This window comes from Podarcis tiliguerta, assembly GCF_965153285.1.
Source record: "Podarcis tiliguerta genome assembly, chromosome: 12".
Taxonomy (NCBI): Eukaryota; Metazoa; Chordata; class Lepidosauria; order Squamata; family Lacertidae; genus Podarcis; species Podarcis tiliguerta.
Genome location: NC_139545.1, coordinates 58,185,491 through 58,204,740, shown reverse-complemented (window position 1 = coordinate 58,204,740; position 19,250 = coordinate 58,185,491). Strand labels below are relative to the sequence as shown.

Genomic DNA, 19,250 nt, shown 5'->3' with positions numbered 1-19,250 from the left:
CGATGGATTCGAGGAAAGGGAATTCTGACTGAACCTTAGGAAGCTTTCTGACATCACGAGCTGTTTGACAGTGGAAAGGACCCCCTCGGAAGGTGGTGGACTCTCCTTCGTTAGGTGTTTTTAAAATAAGAGGTTGGATGATAATAATATAATAATTAATTACTTATACCCTACCCATCTGGCTAGGTTTCCCCAGCCACTCTGGGCAGTTCCCAACAAAATATTAAAAACACAGTAAAACATCAAATATTAAAAGCAGGGGGCTGCCTTCAGATGTAGATAGCTTTTATTTCCTTGACATCTGATGGGAGGGCGTTCCACAGGGTGGGCTCCACCACCGAGAAGGCCCTCTGCTTGGTTCCCTGTAGCTTTGCTTCTCTCAGGGAGGGAACTGCCAGAAGGCCTCTGAGCTGGACCTCAGTGTCTGTGGGGCTGAAGGATGGGGGTGGAGACGCTCCTTCAGGTCTACTGGGCCGAGGCGATTTGGGGCTTTAAAGGTCAGCGCCAACACTTTGAATTGTGCTCGGAAATGTACTGGGAGCCAATGCAGATCTCTCAGTGGCCCGGCGGCCACTCCCAGCCACCAGTCTAGCTGCCGCATTCTGGATTAGTTGTAGTTTCCGGGTCACCTTCAAAGGTAGCCCCACATAGAGCACATTGCAATAGTCCAAACAGGTGATAACTAGAGCATGCACCACTCTGGCGAGACAATCCGCGGGCAGGTAGGGTCTCATCCTGCGTACCAGATAGAGCTGGTAAACAGCTGCCCTGGACACAGAACTGACCTGCACCTCCATGGACAGCTGTGAGTCCAGAATGACTCCCAGGCCGCACACCTGGTCCTTCAGGGGCACAGTTCCATCTGTCAGGGATTCTTGAGCTGCGATTCCTGCATTGCAGGGGGTTGGACTAGATGACCCCCAGGTTCCCTGCCAACCCTACAATTCTGGGGCTCTCTGTCTTCTACCCCCAAGACCTTGCCAGTGTCTCGCACACAAGCAGGACGCTCACTCCAGCAACTGTAAGAAAGCCTTTATTGCAAACAAACATAGCTCAGAAAATAATAATAAAACATAATAATTATTATAATAATACATCTGGAATAGCCCTAAGGGGCCCGTCTGGGTTAATGGGGATGAAGATATCAACATGTCGTAAAAGGAGGCAACTTATGGAGGAGGCAGGGGGAAGGGGGGGCAAGGGAGGGGGCTTTCTGGCAATGTCACAGAAATGTTTCCAGCCAACTATTGTTGGCTTGTCCCCCCCCCCCATCTCCCTCTCCAGGCTGGCTGCCTCCCACCCAACCAACCGCAACCTCATTCCATCGGCTGGCTGCCAGAACCTGGAGGACCCCAACACTGCCAGATAGAAACCTTCCTCCTCCAGGCTGCAGAGGGAGTCATGATTTATATTGGGGGGGGGTCAGGGATCTCCCGGCCCCAAATGTCCAGCTGAAATCCGGATGGGTCAAGCAAGTCCAATGCAAGCGGTCGGCAGCGAGTCCGGGATGAACAAAAAGTATTTTCAGCACACGGTGGGGCCATTCGCTTGTGGGATGCTGCGATGGCCGCAAATGTAGATGTCCTTTATCGAAAGGAGGAGGCAACTTAATGGGGGGTCAGGACAGGCTAAATGAACCCTCCATGTGCAGAGGCGATATAGGATGGCCCCCCTTGGCCGGTGGGGGGGAGAGACACGCAGCGGACAACAGAGAAGGGTCATTGCCATCACGCCCAGGAGCCTGGCTGGCCTCTCTACTGGAGACAGAGTGCTGGGACCCGGTTCTGATCCTGCAAGGCAATGGTGTTCTTCGGTCCTACTTAATTTTTGTGGGTTCACCTGCCGCGGACACCTGCAGCGCCCAAACTGCAAATGTCCAGGGCAAGGGGGTGTCAGGCACAAGGCTTTGGCTTCACGCTCCGGAGCACAGAGGGCGGCTGGAAGTGGTTCTTCCCACACTGCTCCCCAAAGATTCCCAGCCTCTCTGGCCTTTTCTGCCTCTGCCTAGTCACCCCTCCAAGCCACAGAACAAAACGACAGACAAGCACAGAAGCTACAAGGAGCTTACATTGGCCATGCACAAATTAAGCCTGTTTGAAACCGGTTTAAGCCACTGGGAGGTCCTGCACACAGGAATCCTGGAGAAATGAGGTTTTGTAGAGGTTTATATTTTAGGGAGCCTCATCTTCATAGAGGCAACAGTCCAGATCAAACTCAAGTTGGCCATGATTGAACTGGGGCTGGGGAAACTGAGTTAAAATAACACAGAGAAAAAAATATATATATTTTATTTCAGCGGGGAAAAATTATCACAAAGAGACCTTCTGCTGGAAATCCTTAAGGGGCCAAATGTTTCCGTAACACCTTCATTGATGGCTTTGTTAAAAAACCTAGCATCGCAGTTCAATAGGCTTTGATTTCTGATTTGCAGCTACATAAAGGAGAACGCAAAACATTTTGCTCCAGCATGCAAAGGAGTTCTGGTTTGCTAGCACCATGACATGCCCAACAAATCAACTTCCCCGAGTCAAATATTTCCAGTATCCTCCACCTGAGAAGGCTTAAAATGTCAAAGGCCTCCACTGGGACACTTCCCAAAGTGCATTTGGGACACGTTTTGCACACTGATGCAAGTTTTAAGCAACTGCAAATCAGAAATCAAAGCTCTATCACAGTGCATTGCGATGTTTTCAACAAGGCGGCCAATGAGGAATTTTGATTTTGTCAAAAGGTAGCTTGGTCCATCAAGGATTTATATTACTGCATTTATAAGATGTTAATGTCATTGTAATATAAACTGCATTTTCTTTACACACTTTTTACCTTAACGGGGGGGGGGGGGGCGAGAGTCACCTAGTTTTCGTGAAGGATGAAAGTCCCATCGCTTTCAATGGGTCTTTGCCACAACTAGCCGAACTGGGACCCCAGAGAGTCTCCTACTCGGGTGCAATGGCAGTTAAACAGGTTCTGAGCCAGTTTAAAATGTACGATGGAGGCAGATCCCAAAAGGGAGGTTCTAACTGGAGCACGGCTGGACTTGGGAGCAGGGGGCGCTCAGAACCGTCTGGCCGTCTAACACTCTTTCTTCCGGGGTTTCCCACACGCCCAGCCATCGCTCATCTCACCCTGTCTGTCAAACTGCAGGGCAGGAAGAAGCGAGGACCACTTCGACCCAACCAAGCACCCTCCTTCTCTTCCAGTTACACTTGCTGAAGACGTGCGATGCTGAGGCCACTCCAAGGCTGCTGCCTGGTTGGCGAAGCTCCTTATACGCAAAACCAGGTTGAAAGAGGGCTGAGATCCTGCTGGCGGCTGCAGCAGGGATCCCGGCGAGTCGGGGTCTCTCTGCAGCCACGAAAGAAACACTTAAGCTACTATGGGTCGCAAGGAACCAAGGGGGGTGGGATGCCAGTGACCCAGAGCCTGCAACAGAAGTCTTCTTGATAAGCTTTGCATCAATCGAGGAACTAACGCCCCCCCAAACAAACACAATAGACTGGGTATTGCCGATGGCGAGGGGAGAAATGTAAAGTCAGAAGGAGCCAGAAACTCCTCGTCAAGGTCCAAGCAACCAGGCCTCGAGGAAAGACCCACCAACACCCCTTTGCCTCCCTAATCTGGGCTACGAGCAAGATGGCAAGTGCACTTCAGGAAGTTTTGTCTGCAGGACAGAGAGCGTCAAGAGGCGGCTCAAGCAAGCTGGGGTAAGCAAAAATGCATGGCAAGGAAGGGCGGGGAGGGAACGGCTCCCCGTAAAACAAGACGCACACACAGGCCCCCCCCAAACGCAACAGAATTTCACTGGGGCACACAAGAGTCCAGCCTATCCGACACCCCACCTGCGGCCACCAGTGGCTCCGAAGGGAGACGAAAGGAGCACGAGTTCTTAAGCGGCCCATGCCAGGGTCCAGGGATGCCAGCACTACTTGAAGTGGGGAGGGTGCCTCTGTCACAACCAAGTACCATCTTGTCTGGTTCTAAATGGGCCAGAGGTGCACTGACGCGGGGGGCTAGGCAGCCCACCTTCCGCATCCTTGGACTGAATAGACAGCACACCACTGGCCTGTCCCCAGAGGCCGGCAGCCAGCTCCCTCTGCTCCTGCCTCCCCCTGCCACCGCCCCCTCTCACACCCACCCAACCTGGCCAGAACAACCCGCTTGGGTTTCAGCATGCAACTGGGGAAATGCCAAGCAAGCACGTCTGCGCCAACGTGTCCCCCACCCCCAGAACACTCCCTACAGCACAGAACACCAAGCTGAAGGCCAAACAACCGGACACAAAGACAAGGACCGAAAAGAGCGTTCTTGGCTGCCCACAACCCCAATTGTTCTTTTGCTCCCTCCTCCCCAAAGGGGTTGGCGCCCAACGCCTCCTCCCAGAAAACACACACATTGCATTTAAGTCACCAGCCCCAAAAGATCCACCAGGCACAAGCAGAGCACCTCTTTTCCCCACGGGTGCCCTGGACCCAGGACTGCCACCAAGGGCTTCTCTCAAACCCTGTGCAAGAAGGGGCCCTTTGCAGAGTGGAGAGCTACCTTCTCCAGTCAGGATCCCTCCACAGCAGCTCAGGTGGTTTAGGAGTGAAGCCTTAGCCTGGAACGAATGCCAAGCCTGGAGACGGGAGCCTGGGAGGGAGGTGGGGCTTTTGACATTCCTGTGGCCAGAGCTGACCCAGGTTTTTCTCCAGCCTCCTGGGGAAGGGGTGACTTTCACTCAGAGCCAGGAAGCTGCACAGTGCAGAGGTCGGGGCAAGGGCTGCATCCCTCCCCACTGCAGAAGACCCTTGCATCTTGGCACCCCAGGTACTTCCCACACCCCCAGAGACATCAGAGCGGGTCCTTGAAAGGTGGGAACAAACCATTCCCAAACCCTAAAGGACCAAAGATTAATTCTGCAGCCTTGCTCTGGGTTGGGGGCAACGTGTAACAGGACGAGAAGCATCAGCCACAGGGTCTCCCGCCTTTGCATTGCAGCCACAGGGAGCTTCCCCTTTGTTTGCACCCATAAGTATGTAAACCCTTTGCACTGCCCCCCCCCAAAGCCACACACAAAAACAGCTGATAGCCAGAGGGATGGCAAGAGACAGACACCTTAGAGGATCCAATCACTTTATCAGCTGTGTTGCGTGTATCCTGGCTCTCTCACGCTTCTCTTTCCACCTGCTTTTTCCTTGGGCATTTTGCACTTTTCTGGCATGGGGGGTCTTTGCCGCCCCCACCACCTGGGCTCCCCCCCCCCCCCAGACACACACATATTCTCTTCCTTTGGGCAACTCAGCATCTCAACCAGCCTTTGCCTGCTGGGCCTGGCGGGAGCTAGGAATCCAAGAGCACTTGCGGGGCCACAACTGGGCACAGTCTGGCCAAGACGACCCGACGGCCTGCAGCCCCTCAAGGAAACAGAGCCAGCGTTGTCTGGGAAACACGGTTTCCACACCTTCTTCCCCCTGCTGTGGGAGCCTGGACTCCTTTGGGGCTCTCATGCCTCTTGTATCCCACAACTCTCTCCTCTGCCCCCCAAGTGTGCCCTGCCCACGGCTTCTAAAGCACCCAGCCCGGTTTTATGTGCAGTCAACACCCTCCCCACCACGACGCCACCCTCCAACCAGGACTGGTTGACAAAGTGGGCCGAGGATCTGAGAGCTTAAGGCACAGATTCCCCCTCTCATTGCCCGGGGTCCTTTTTCTAAGGGGTGGCATCCCTAGGGGAGGTTTGGGGGCCTGCTCTGCAAAGCAGGGGAGGAACAGGCAGCCCGTTGTCACACCCAAAATCCAACACGGCTGCCCACTGAGCCAATGCAGAGAGCCCTCTAGCCTATCAGGCCAGCGCGGTCTCTGCAGACCAGTCAACACAGAGTGGGGAAGCCAGAGGGGCAAGCCACGCGGCAGAAGGCAGAACCGAGGTCAAGGGGGACTAACGGGGGTCACATGTAAAGTGCTTCGGCTGCTTCTCCTGCCCCACAACCCAGCCTTCCCGAGAGGAGGGACCCCTGGACATCCCTCCCCTCCTCCTCCTCTTTGGTCAACGCTTCCATACCTCATCCACGCCTGCGCTACAGACCGGCCTTGGTCCCAGCCTGGCGCCCTGGGGGTGTTTTGGAGCACAACTCCCACCAGCTACGGGATTTGTGCTCCAAAGCACCTGGAGGGCACCAGGCCTGGGGAAGGCAGCTTTGGACGCTTCTAGGCCACCAGTTGCTTCCCACCAGCACCGCCCCCCCCCTCCGCAGACCGAAGACGAAGGAAGCCCAGCTCTCCTCGCAGAGTGGACTTTGCTGCTTGCGCCCAGGATCCAGACCGCTCCGTAGCAACGCGCCGCTTCTGAAGCATCCTGAAGTCCTCCCCCCCCCCTCTGCCAGTCTTTGGAGGGGAGGGGCTTCTTCCCTCCTGCAACCACCCGCCCCACTTTTCCGTGAAAAGGCAAAGCATGCAGAGTGCCACCGGGCAGGAGAGGCATCAAGAGTCTGCTCTGCCCGCGAGGAAGCAGGGGCGTGTGGAGATTATGGGCAAGGGTTCTTGGCACAAGTTCGCCCCCTCCCCACCCCCGGAAAATCCAACCATCCGTGTTGCTCCTGCAACAGACTGATAATGTTCCTCGTCACCCGAATCTCCTGCATTCGGTATCCTCAGTTGCACAGGGCAGAAGAGGGAAATGAGCCCGGGATCTGGTAGGCAGCGAGATCCCCAGGTAGCCTGTTGCCTGCAGAGCCCAGCGGCGGCTCTTCCTGTGGTTCTTTTGTGCTGGTCAACTCTGGCTGGCCTCGCACGGCAGCTAAGGCATCTCCCAGTTTCACACGGAGGACGTTGTCGTCTCCTGCACCCGCCACTCTGGACCCCGAAGGCGAGAGATCCCAGGTGGAATTTGCTAGGCGACAGCAGGCATGTGGAAGGAGGGGAAGAAAGCAGGTCCTCTCCAGAGTCCTCTTTTCAAAGGAAGACCCTATAACGTTGCTGCCTGCCAGTCTGGAGACGCTGCCTGCTCGCAGGGCCCCGTTCGCCTCCCCTGGGGGAAGGCAGATTTCCGCCGCATCTGTGCTGCATGAGGCGGTTGAGCAGAGTTCCGCTGGTTCCTGGGGTGGAGGAAGGAGGGTGTGGTACATGGGGGGGGGGGGCGGGATTGTAGGGATGAAGAAAATACACTTGGCACAATGACACCCCCGCGGGCTCAAGCTTCTAGGGGGAGAAGTCTGGTGGCGCTGCAAGAAGTATCAATCTTTTTCTGTGCCAGGAGATGCAGGAGCAAAGAGGGGGGGGGGGTTTGCACGTGTCTCAAGATTTGGGGAGGTCGGTGCAGGCTGAGGGCTCTCCTGTCCACAATACATGCATGAGCCCCACCGCCTTGCCCCACCGCCGAGGGCTGTTTATGTGGGGGAGGTCCTTTGTGGGGAGGGCCAAGCCCAGCCCCCACCAATCTGTGCTTGCACAGCGCCCGTCTTTGGGGAGGAGGAAACTACCGCAGGGAGTCCGGGATGGAGCAGAGTCTCGGGTTGGGGGCGGCGGGGTGGCCCTGGGCCCCCTGCTGGAGCTGCAGGGTGCGGGCCGGGCACGGGATGCCCAGCCAGGCGCGGCCAGGCGCGTCCCTGGCGCCCGCCTGGAGCTGCCCCAGGTGCGGCGGGTGAGGAATGACCAGGGAGGCCCTGCTGGCGTGGCAGAGGCAGTGGAGCATTTCGCTGGGGGCATCCAGCCGCGGTCCCACCAGGCTCTTGGGCTTGGTGGTGATGGGCTGCGGTTGCCCCATGGGCACCACGGAATGGGCGCTGGAGGTGGGCAGCGCCGGCAGGCTCAGCCGGCGCTGGCAGTGGAGCATCTCGGCGTGGGGGTCCATCACGGCCGGCGGGGCACTCAGCTTCGGCCCTTGCTCCGAGCCGGGGGCCACACCCTGGAGGTGTCCAGCGGGGCCCGCTGCTGCGTGGGGACCGGGTGGAGGGTCCGCAGGAAGAGACTGTGGCCCATGGGGGGCTCCGTGCTGTTGCTGCTGCTGCTGGGGCTGCTGCTGCTGCTGTTGTTGCGGCTGCTGCTGCGCCTGCTGCCCGGAGGGGGCAGCCCGATGGACGCCCGGAGTGGGGTCCCCGGGCAGATCCTGGCGGGGGGCCGGCGTGGCCCTCTGCGTGGCCGAGGTGGGGTCCCCGGGGAGCGGGGCCTGCTGCTGGAGGCCGGGAGCCACCGCCAAGAGGGCTCCGGCCAGGGGGTCAGCTCCCAGGACCTGCCGGTGGGTCCTCTGGTGCGCTCGGAGGGCCGACTCCCCCTTGAAGCGCTTGGGGCAGCAGGAGCAGGCGTGGGGCCTCTGCTGGGAGTGGGTGCGCTGGTGGGCGGCAAGGTTGCCCTTCTGGCTGAAGCGGCGGCCGCAGGTGGCGCAGGGGAAGGGCCTCTCGCCCGAGTGGATGCGGCGGTGGGTGATGAGGTTGGCGCGCTGGTTGAAGCGCTTCCCGCACTCGGTGCAGGCGAAAGGCTTCTCGCCCGTGTGGATCCGCTGGTGGGTGATGAGGTTGGGCCGCTGGCTGAAGCTCTTCCCGCAGACGTTGCAGGGGAAAGGCTTCTCCGTCTGGCGGCTGCCCCGCGGCACGGGCGTCTTGGGCTCTGGGGCGATCAGCCCCTCCTGGACGGCGTGGGTGCGCTGGTGGGCCGCCAGGTTGGCCTTCTGGCTGAAGCGCTTGCCGCAGCGCAGGCAGGGGAAGGGGCGCTCGCCCGTGTGGACCCGCTGGTGCGTCAGCAGGTTGGGGCGCTGGCGGAAGCGCTTGCCGCACTCCAGGCAGGGGTAGGGCTTCTCGCCCGTGTGGATGCGCCCATGCGTGATGAGGCCCTGCTTCTGGCGGAAGCACTTCCCGCAAACCACGCAGGCAAAGGGGCCCGAGCCCAGGCCCTGAGAGGGGCGCCCGGGGCCGCACAGGCCCGGCTCACACGAGGCCGCTTCCTCCTTCTTGACACGAGGCTGCTGAGCCCGCAGCTGGGCGGCGTTGGGCGCCAGGAAAAGGCCCGCTCGGGAGCTGTCGGGGAAGAGCTGGTAGCGCTCCAAGCTGGCCACAAAGCCCTTCTGGCCACCTTCCTCCTCCTTGATGGCCTTGCCGCGGCCGGCTGCTCCTGAAGGGGGCGGGAAGAGAGAAAGGGAGAAAAAGAGGTGGAAAGGAAGCATGAGAAGGGGCGAGAGGAACACAGCACAAGGAGGCCTTTGCAGAAGAAAGGAGGAGCTTCGTTTTGTGCACCAATTCTCCAGAAGAAGAATCAAAGGTCATTCCTAAGTTTATGAGAGAATGTATACGGCAGTATGGGATATGGTAGGCATAGTTAAGCTTACATATATGGTGAGAACCAGACAGGGCAGACAACAAGGCAGTGTATTTATCAGTTAATGGACTGTTTTTACAATATACTGAAGTAATTAGGTGCAGGATAATGTAAGCCCACTTGTCTTACTTGGAACCTGGTGGTATTCATTAATTATTATTTTTTATTTTGGTATGGAGCTTTGTTCCTATATATTTATTTCTGGATATTCCTTTCTGCTTTTATCTGGCCTCTTTTGCTATACTTGCTATGTTATAAATATATGTAAACAATAAGAAACCAGTTAAATAATAAGAATAAGGAGGTATACCATGAATGTTTGGGGCAAGGCTGCTGGGGGAGTGAAAGGGTCCACAACATGCCATATTTTTATGCAGGCAACAACCCAGACAACATCCAGCCTGTACATTCAGGGCTGGAAGGGGGGCAAACTGTTTTTTTTCAAAGAATAAATGGGTTGTTCTTATCCGCCTGTCTCAAGAGACAATGGAGTGCACCTCCAGGGGTGAGGTCAAACGGCTGGCAAATCACAGCCCCTGCTGTGGCTGCAGAGAATGGTAAATAAATGGGTGCCTCATTATTTATTATTTTAGAGCAGAAGTGGCTCTCCCAAATATCGCCAGGCTCCCATCAGTCCCCTTCACCAGCAGAGTCCCTGGCCAGGGATTATGGGACTTGAAGTCCAGGGCCATCTGAAGGGCCACAGGCTGCCTCCCCATTGGCCTGGCAACCAAAACTGCTGCTGGAGTCAACCAATGGGCAACACCCTCCGCTGGACGGCTCCTCACCTTGGCAGGAGCCTGTGCACAGCTTGCCTTCCTCCAGCTTCTGGCGATCGGTGACGCCAAGCTCTTCCCACCGTTCGATCCAGGATAAGCTCTCGGGTTTGAAGAACCGGTAGCCTGGCACAGGGAAGAAGGGGTTAGTTTTGATGCCCTCTGCCTGTGAAAAACCTGCCCTTGCCTTGTTGGCCAACAGGAAGACTTGGAAGAAGAAGAAGGGGCCACACCTGCAGAGTGACCGAAGCCAAAAGGTACCACAGGCATTGTCTGCCAAGGGCCTCCAGAAACTCTGGTTGTGGCCTCCATGGCTTTTATCTCTGTTCCAGCCCCCTAGTTCCACACACTCAACCCCAGAGCCCTCAACCCTCTCTGAAGCATTATTCAGAACAGCAGTTTTGAATACGACCCACTAAGAAATATGATAACTCTATAAAATCAGAAACAGTTAACAATTAATTGCACATCTATTCCAAACCAAACAAAAATGATGAAGGTGATCCATTCTCCCACTCTGCTTAGTGGCTTACCTGGGCAGGGATCTGTTGGAATCCCTCTGCTGGAGTCCAGCTGATCACCAACGCACTGTTCTCCAGCACGCTCGATCCGAGACAGGAGGTCAGGTTTGAGAACCGGGTAGCCTGGAGAGGGAGGAACACCATTACGCTCCATTGCGGTGGCTTTTAAAAGGCTGACTCAGGTTTCCACACCTGGCACAGAGAAAGGAGCACTCCTTGAATGCAGATGCCTTGGAGAGGCGGCCCCTCTGTACCCCACCCCAGGACACAATCTTAAAGGCAGAGGGTTTCTTTCAGGGGAAAATATCTACCACAGAATCACATCTACACACAGAGGCAAATGGATGGCAAGCTGATGGAGGAAAGGACTAGTAACGGCTATTAGCCATGGTGGCTCTGGTCTGCCTCCACAGTCAGAGGCAGCAATGCTTCTGAATCCCAGTTGCCAGAAGCCAAAGGACGGGGGAGAGCGGCTGTTGTGCTCAGATTCTGCTTGCGGGTTTTTCCCATGACGGGCACCTGGTGGGGCCATCAGGATTCTGGGCTGGATGGGCCACTGGCCGGATCCAGCAGGCTCTTCTTGTGTTAAGCAACCCCAAGAGACTCCTGCACCAAAGCAGACTCAGCCAGCCGCCACCAAACATGCCCTTGAAACCTCGGAGCTGGGCTCCAACATCACATGCTAGGTGGGAGCTGTGCTGGCTCTTCACCTGGGGGGCCTCTGCTGCCTGGAGTGGAGACCTAACAATTGGCAGGAAAGAGGCTGACTGATCCTCTGGCCCTCACAATACAGCCGTACCTTGGATCTCGAATGCCTTGTGACTCAAACATTTTGGCTCCTGAACACCGCAACCCCAGAAGTGAGTTTTCCGGTTTGCGAACGTTCTTTGGAGCTCAAATGTCCGATGCAGCTTACACGGCTTCCAACTGGCTGCAGGAGCTTCCTGCAGCTGATGAGAAGCCACGCCACGGTTTCCAAATGTTTTAGAAGTCAAACGGAGTTCCAGAACGGATTCCGTTCGATTTCCGAGGTACCACTGTATTAGCTATCTGCAGTTGCACGGTAGTTTCTCTGCCCCTCTTGAGCAGAGCCAGTGTGAACGAGGAGCCGAGCCTCTCTGAGGCTCCCAACAGGCAAGCCAACAAAGCATTTGGCAAGCAACTGCCTCCCCCAAACAAAACCAGTGGCGTCTTACCCAGGGAAGTGACCAGCTCGTAGTTCTCCATCACCACACCCACTGACTCCTTGCGGATTCTCCGGGACCTCCTCCGGGGAGACGCAGACCAGGGCAGTCTCAGACGTCACCTGCTGCAACAAGATGGACTGGTCAGCGCTTGCCCTGCTTTGAGGAAGCTGCCTCAGGCCAGGAAGCCCAACCCAGGAGTGGCAGGAGCCACAGCCTCGGACCAGCAGGGATGGGCAGCAAGGTACTCCCCAGATGTGGCTACTACAACCCCCATCAGCCCTACCAGCATGGCCAGGGTGGCTATGCCCCGCCTCAAACGCTGAAGGCAACAATGCATCCAGGGGGCTCTGGGGCTCATGCTCTGCTCCCTGGTTTCCCACTGAGGCATCTAGGTGGCCACAGTGAGGACGGGATGTTTATGGCCAATGGCCAGGAATGACAGGAGATGCTTTCAAGGACTGAACCTGGGACTTTCTGCATTCAAATATAATAATAAATAATAATTTGTTATTTATACCCCGCCCATCTGGCTGGGCTTCCCCAGCCACTCTGGGCGGCCTCCAACCAAATATTAAAATACAGTAATACATCAAACACTAAAAGCTTCCCTAAAGCAGGTGTTGTGCCACTGAGGACCCAGCAGGAACACTACAGGTTCATGATGGGGAGAGAAAGATTAGACGCAGCACCTCAAATAACTGAAACGTGGAATTGCTAACAAAAAAATATGTCACTTGTCCCTCAGATCAGCCTCCATGCCTGAGGACTGGAAAGTATCCACTGTGTCAATGGTTTTTGTAAAGGGATCTAAGGGGGATCCTGGAAATTACAGGCTGGTTGGCTTAAAGTCTGTCCTTGGAAGACTGTTGTAAAGTATTGTTGCAAGATAAAATATCAAAGCTTATAGGAGGAGGCAGTGGCGTAGCGTGGGTTGTCAGCACCCGGGGCAAGGCAAGTAATTTGCGCCCCCCCCCCCGCTGCACTGTCCCTCCCCCAGATAGTCCCTCGCTCTCTCTCCGCACCGCACCGCACGCCTGGCACCCTCCCCTCCACAGTGGGCGGCGACCCGGCGGCTTGGGTCGGATTCGCACAGCCAGCACTGCAGTGAGAGAGAGTGAGTGAGCCAGGTAGGGGCAGAGAGCTGCGAGTGCGAGCGCGCCCCCCCAGATGTTGCGCCCGGTGCGGCTGGCCCCCCTGCACCCCCCACGCTATGCTACTGGGAGGAGGAGCCATACCGAAGCTAGACTGGGTGGGGCATTGGCCTGATCCTGCAGGCTCTGCTTAGGTTCTGTGCGTATGTTGTGTGTGCTTCGCATTGGGGGGCCCCATCCCCACCATATCTGTGGGAGGAAGGCCTACATGCCTAGTTGCATCCAACTGGAGCCAAGCCATGCCCATCAAAGTGCACAGGGCGGGGATGTTCAACATGGCGCCCTCCAGAAGGTGATGGCACCCCATCAGCCGCAGGCAGAATGGTCAATGTTCAGGGCTGATGGGAGTCCAATGGCATCTGCTGGAGGGCCAATTAGGGCACAGGGACTGAGGAGCCTTCCCCAAGCAAGGCGTCGGAAGGCAAGAAGCAGCTGCCCCAGAGAGCCCCAACCCACGGCTCAGACTCCCCCTGCCCTCACCCTACCTGGGCAGCCCCCTTTGCAGGCATTTCCTAGGACAGTTATCCAGGGAGGGGAGACCATGTTTCTCCTCGGCAACTGAAAGGCAAACGGGATTCGTCTTGCGAGTCTGGCCATCCTTCTGGCGGCTTATTTCTGCTGCTCTTTCTGAAAAGCCCTGCATCAACCAGGAGGAGAAGAGGTTAAGCAAACAGGGTGCTGAGGCCCAGCGTAACCCAAGCCCCCTGCAAATCATCTAGCTTTGCTCAATTTCTCCTCTGTGCAAAGCGAACGGCTTGGTTTTTTGCTGTTTTGAAAGCACTAGATTCAACCGTTGGGGCTCTGGCTGGCCAGCTGCCATGAGAACAGCAGCTGGGCTAGATGGGCCACTGGCCCCTAGCAGATTCTTCTTATGTTCATTGCTGCATACCGAACACAGAAACTCAAGAAAGAATATACATTTCATAAGCTCATTTGCAGCCTCTGGGAGACAAGCCGGCCCAATAAAAGGTACCCTTTCACTTGGAAATGCTTGCAGGGGAGACAACAGCACCGACATGCTGCCAGGTCTCCTCTCTGTTGGCAGACACACAGACACCACTTGGGGAGGTGGAGAGAGAGTCATGTGAACTGCAAGGCCACAGAGAACATGAAAGGAAGCAGCAGCAGGTGCCAAAGAACAGGTTTAGGTGGCAGAGTCAGGGACTAGATGGCCCTTAGGGGTCCCTTCCAACTCTGCAATTCTACGGTTCCTGCCCAGAAATACAGATGATGCTATAGCTGCTGAGTTTCGTATGCTAAGGAGTCTGGGTCACTCCGTATCAAAAAACAAAGGAAAGGTGAAGGAAACCACAACCCAAACGAGCAGAAGCCTCTTCCTGATGAGTTTCCTGGCTGTACACTATTTGTTTTTTTGATTTGGGGTGACCGTCCACTATTTAAAAAAATAGTAAGAAAGGATATGGTGGATGGTTATAAAATTATGCATGGTAAAAAAATGCATTGCAGCAAGTTGGACTGGATATCTCTTTGGGTTGTTTCCATGCCTACAAATTTATGACTCTATAAGAAAGTGGAGGGAGGGAATCTCCCCCTCCCCCCTCAGACTACCTCAGGCAATGACAGAGGGCAGAGACGGGCAGGCCAAAGTGACACCCTCTGCTCCCAAATGCTGCAGAGAGAATTCTGCCAGCAATGATGAGGTTTTTTAAAAAATGCTTTGCCACTGCTTCATAGCAACCACACTGTGTGGTTTTTATTTTACTTGTACACCTTGAAACGGATTTATAACCTTAGAGGCATAATATGTGCAATAAATAACAGGATAATTCAATGAAATTTACGGGCAAGGGATTTAAGACAGGAAACGGAAAGGACTTCTTTGGACGATGCACAATTCACTTGCGGAATTTGCTGCCAGAAGACTTAGTGGTGGCCACTAAAAAGAGGATTAGACAAATCCTTGAAGGCTACTGAATGGCTACTAGAAATGGTGGCTTTCTGCAGTCTCAGGGATGCCACAGAATACCTTTGGCTGTGAAGCACTAGCCCACATGGGAGTCCTTGCTTTCGTTTCCCACTTGGGGGCTTCCTGACACAGCCAGACTTCTTTCCCTGAGCCTCTGCAGACACATCTTTCCCTGTAGCCTCAGCTGTCTTCTGATCAGTTGTCTTTCAACCCTTGCTTTAACTGCCTGATCCCAAGATCTCAGGGCACTGCGGAATCTGACCCAGAAAACACAGCCTTGGAATCTTGGACATCATCCTGAATGTCGAGGTTCTTTTTTCTTCAAAATGGTTCCTGCAGAAGTCCCTGGCCCTCAGGAAAGTTACTTTTCATTCACATGGTGGCTTAGGCAAAGGTAGCAAAGCAAACGCTGGAGCTGAGCAGGGATCACAGCATCATAGAACTGCAGAGGATCCAAAGGGTCGTGTAGTCCCAACAATACCTGAATCGCAGCTAAATATCCCTGGCAGATGGCCATCCAAACTCTGTTTAAAAACCTCAAACAAAGAAGGGAAGTCCACCACCTTCCAAGGTGGTGAACCTGGGTTTCAAAACTGAAACTTAATGGCCTGCCCACTGAACTGCAGCCATACCAAAGAGAACACCCCAAGAGTTGCTCAACAAGATGGTGTCACAGCAGAAAAAGTGGATACACGTTAACTGGAAGAGTTTTGGCAAAGGAAATTGAAGAAGAATGTGAATTCTTGAAGAAGAATGTGAAGGACACAGTGAAACACTCTGACCAAGGTAGAGGGGGTGCCTTGTTCCAAGGGACAGGAATCAGCACAAAAGATAGTCTGCAGGGGGTGGGGAAAGGACAGAATTGCCTCCAGCAATGCCACCCCAAGTCCCCACTCTCTCTTGGTCCAGCCTGGCAGACAGAATGAGGAGGGAGCAGTTGCCCAGCCTGTCCCATTATTCCTTGTCAGGCTGTTCCTTACAGTCTCTGGAGGTTCCCATTCCAAAACTGCCTTCTCTGGATACAGGTAGGAGCAGGATCTGCTGTTGCGGCCATCCCACAGTTCTTCTGTCATGTCCATTCAAAGGCACATGCCCATTCCCACAAGCCAGAGGAGCGCGCCTGGCCAAGTTCGTTTTTGCCCATAAGCAAATTACAAAAACTTTCACATAAGGTTTCTTCCACTTGGGAAAGTGCTCTCTTTCAGACAAAAGCTTTGAAATCTGAACTGATTAATGGGGGGACTAGAAAGACAAATCCCTTCTTAGTACAAAATGTTTAAGGAATCGAAAGTTGTGCAGCAGTTAACCTTATCAAGCTGAGGTTAATCGCTTCCTGCCACACTTTGCTGTCCAGATGGGAAACCCAAACCACGGCCAGAAGCACTCAAGGAAAATCTAGAAGCCAGTTAAGGATCCAGGAAAGAAACTGGAGAACTGGCCCGACAGTGAACAAAGCTCTGCTCCTGACAGCCCAAGCTCCTCCAACGCAGCCCCAAAGCCCCACCCGCCAGCCAGCCCCACTGCAGCCTTCACAGCACAACCCACAGAGCAGAAAACAAGCCATTTTTAGCAGCGGACCCAGAAATACAACAGCAATTCCCTCTCTTGTCCCCAGAGGCTGCAAATATCTTTTTGACCTCTGCCATCCGCACGTTTTCCAACTGCAAGGGCAACTTTCTGCCAAGGCTCAAGGGCTAGAGAGAAATCTTTGCTTTTTTCCACTCTGGCAACTACCTGCTTCTTTTTTCCAGCTCCAGCCTAGCCAGGTTGGAAGAAACACTCATCTTCTGAACACCAGCATCACATTTCAAAGGCGGCTAGACAAGTCAATTTTAAACTATTTGTCAACTTGGCTCTGATTTGGGGTTGGCAAATCAAAAGAGTTGGCCATTTAAGGCTGCAATGCTGCACATGCTTTAGCGAGGAAGGTTCATTTGCTGGACACCATGGAATTTACCTCCAAGTAAACAAGCACAGGATTGTGCTGAACATCAACCTCTGAAATTTCCAGTTCTCTAGAAGCTACATCCCACCAACTTGGGACCCTGTATCTTGAAATAATAGGTTGGAGGGTTTTCGCACTCAACAGCTAACACACTTACCCAGGAGAAATTCCCACTTAATTTGATTAAACTTCATTCACAGCAGACATGCAAAGGATTGTCCTATAATTCTGCCACTACTGCCCTGACTCCAGGGGCAACCAGAGGCTATGTCCATCTATGGAAAAAGTGCAAATGGGCACCTAGTAACTCCCATTTTACAGGTACAAAGCTGCCAAAGTTCAGGTGAGTATGAATGCCTACTGAGAGAGGCCCTTTTTGAATTACAGGCATTTCCAGGCTTCCCCATTCAGATAAAAAAGGTCGCCTTCTCCCTCTTACCCACTGCACCCATCATTTCCACAAGTTTGGAAGGCCCCAAAGCCAGCCCTGTCCTCTCAAGGCCCAGGAGGAGGACTGGGAAGCCCCAACCTAAACCCTAAAGCCCCGGGGCAACGTTGGCTCAAAATGAACGAATAAGGCGGGAAGGTGGCACCACCCAAAGGTGCCCCAGGGCCCACCCATCGACCCTGGCTAGAGAAACGGCCTTTTGTGCAGAGGAAACTTCAGGAATTCGGGAGGAACTGGGAAGGGGGGGGGGGAGAGGGAGAAATGCATTCAACGCCCGCGGACGCAGAGGGGAGCCCACACCGCCCTATGGGGGTGCCATGGGGAGGAGGGAGGGCAGCACTCCCGGGGGGGGGGCAGAAAGAGAGGAAGGAGGGAGGGGCTTTTGAGACCCCCCCAGCAGGACCCTCTGAGGGGGTGGCTGAGTGGGGAGGGGGTGAAGGGTCCAGACCCGGGTTTTACCCAGCTACGCGGGGAGGGCCCCCCTCCCTCCTCACGCGGAGGGGCTTCCCCTGAGCCCCCCCCACCTCAGGCGCCCCCCACCCGCGAGGCCTCTCCCTCTTTCGGGGGCTGCGCCTTGCACCCCCCGGCGCCTCTCGGCCCGCCCTTCCCTCGCCCCCGCCCCACCGCCCGGGCGGCCCCCCCGGCCCTCTCCCTGCCCCCCCCGCCCCGCTCACCAGGCCGCGCGGTGACCCCCTGACCCAGCAGGCGGTGTTGCCATAGCAACACCGTGACGGTCCCCGGCCGTGGCGGACGCGAGGCCCGCGTCACCGACGCATCATCGCCGGGCCCGGTGACCTCACGCGATGACGTCACGCGGCGGAGGGGCGAGGCCTCGTCTTTTCTTTTCCCTTTTTTCCTCCCCCTTCTCCCCGTCTCCTGTTATATATACATATAGGTGTATATATAGATTATTTTTTATTTTAATAGAGCAGAAAGGACCCGGATGAAGGAACCGGAAAGGCCCGCTCGCTCTCTCCCCCCCAAGCCCCGCCCCTTTTCGCCCTCCACAACACACGCACTTCCGCTTCCTGCTTCTCCTCACGGACCTTCTTCCTCTTTCTCCCTCCTTACCCCGCCCGGACTCTGAAAGGAGATTGGCGGAAAGGAACCCGCCGCGCGGCATCATGGGAGAGCGAGTTCCCGCCGGGCGCAGAGGCAGGAAATGGGGCGCCGTCCCGTTTGCCCGAGAAGCGTGGGAGGGGAATCTCGCGATGGCGACCGGGTTTCGCGGCTTACCTCTCGCGAGAGGCTCTTCCGCTCAGGGCATCATGGGAGAAGTAGTTCTGCGGGAAGCGCATGAGGCCTACATCGGAAGGCCTCAACTCGTTTGCTGTGGGGCGAGAAAGGAGGAGGAGCAGAGCCAACGCCTTACCTTTTAAGCGCAAGGAGACAGTTAAACCACATGACTGCTAAAGAATCCTGGGAGCTACAGTTTGCTAAGGATGCTGGGAATGGTATCACTTGTAAGAGAGGAAACTACAGTTCCCAGAGTTCTTTGGGGGGAAATCCTGTGCTTTGAATGTGTGGTGTGGGATTGTCCTTTCTGGGGGGAATCTCATGTGCAAATTCCAGTGGCTGCCAAACAATCAGGGAGCACACTGGCACCTCCATTCCATAAACTCATCCCCAGTTAAAAAGCATTATTCAGAACAGTGGTTTGCACGACCCACTAAGGAAGATAACAACACAATGACATTCGAAATGGTAATAAATAATTGCATAATTATTCAAAATCCAATTAAAACTATTTAGTTCAATCAGTTCAGCAAAATTCCATCAACAGCATCTCCGGTAAATTTTAAACATCACCTGGGAAGACAGGTGAACTAATACCAGTGTACTGGAAGTAGCCAAGATCACCAGTGTTGATAGACCACTGGCCTGATTCTGCATGCTGTTTTTGTACAAAATGTACTAACCTTTTATGTTTTCCACAAACATTCTAATAGAACATAGCCAGCAAAACTTGTGGATTCTAAATACCAGCGTGCATGAATCATTAAGGCCATT

The 19,250-nt window shown here is 54.9% G+C and overlaps 2 protein-coding genes across 7 annotated transcripts in view; both read right to left on the bottom strand.

Moving 5' to 3' along the window:
- The window catches only part of LOC310660977 (uncharacterized protein), a 776,342-nt gene that overhangs the window by 544,061 nt on the left and 213,031 nt on the right, over window positions 1-19,250 (bottom strand). The gene's annotated exons all lie outside the window — the stretch shown is intronic.
- LOC310660905 (uncharacterized protein) lies at window positions 1,018-18,248 on the bottom strand. Of its 5 annotated transcripts, none has more exons than XM_083406426.1 (6): window positions 17,915-18,248; window positions 13,406-13,557; window positions 11,779-11,891; window positions 10,595-10,705; window positions 10,074-10,187; window positions 1,018-9,081 (listed from the first exon to the last, which is right to left on the bottom strand). In XM_083406426.1, exons 3-6 carry the CDS (start codon window positions 11,807-11,809, stop codon window positions 7,454-7,456), a joined length of 1,884 nt encoding a protein of 627 aa, XP_083262552.1. In that variant the 5' UTR covers window positions 11,810-11,891; window positions 13,406-13,557; window positions 17,915-18,248; the 3' UTR covers window positions 1,018-7,453. The 5 variants fall into 5 exon arrangements, with proteins under 5 accessions (XP_083262552.1, XP_083262555.1, XP_083262554.1 ...); XM_083406429.1 differs by having other exon boundaries at window positions 11,779-11,888; XM_083406428.1 differs by lacking the exon at window positions 17,915-18,248 and adding an exon at window positions 17,232-17,266.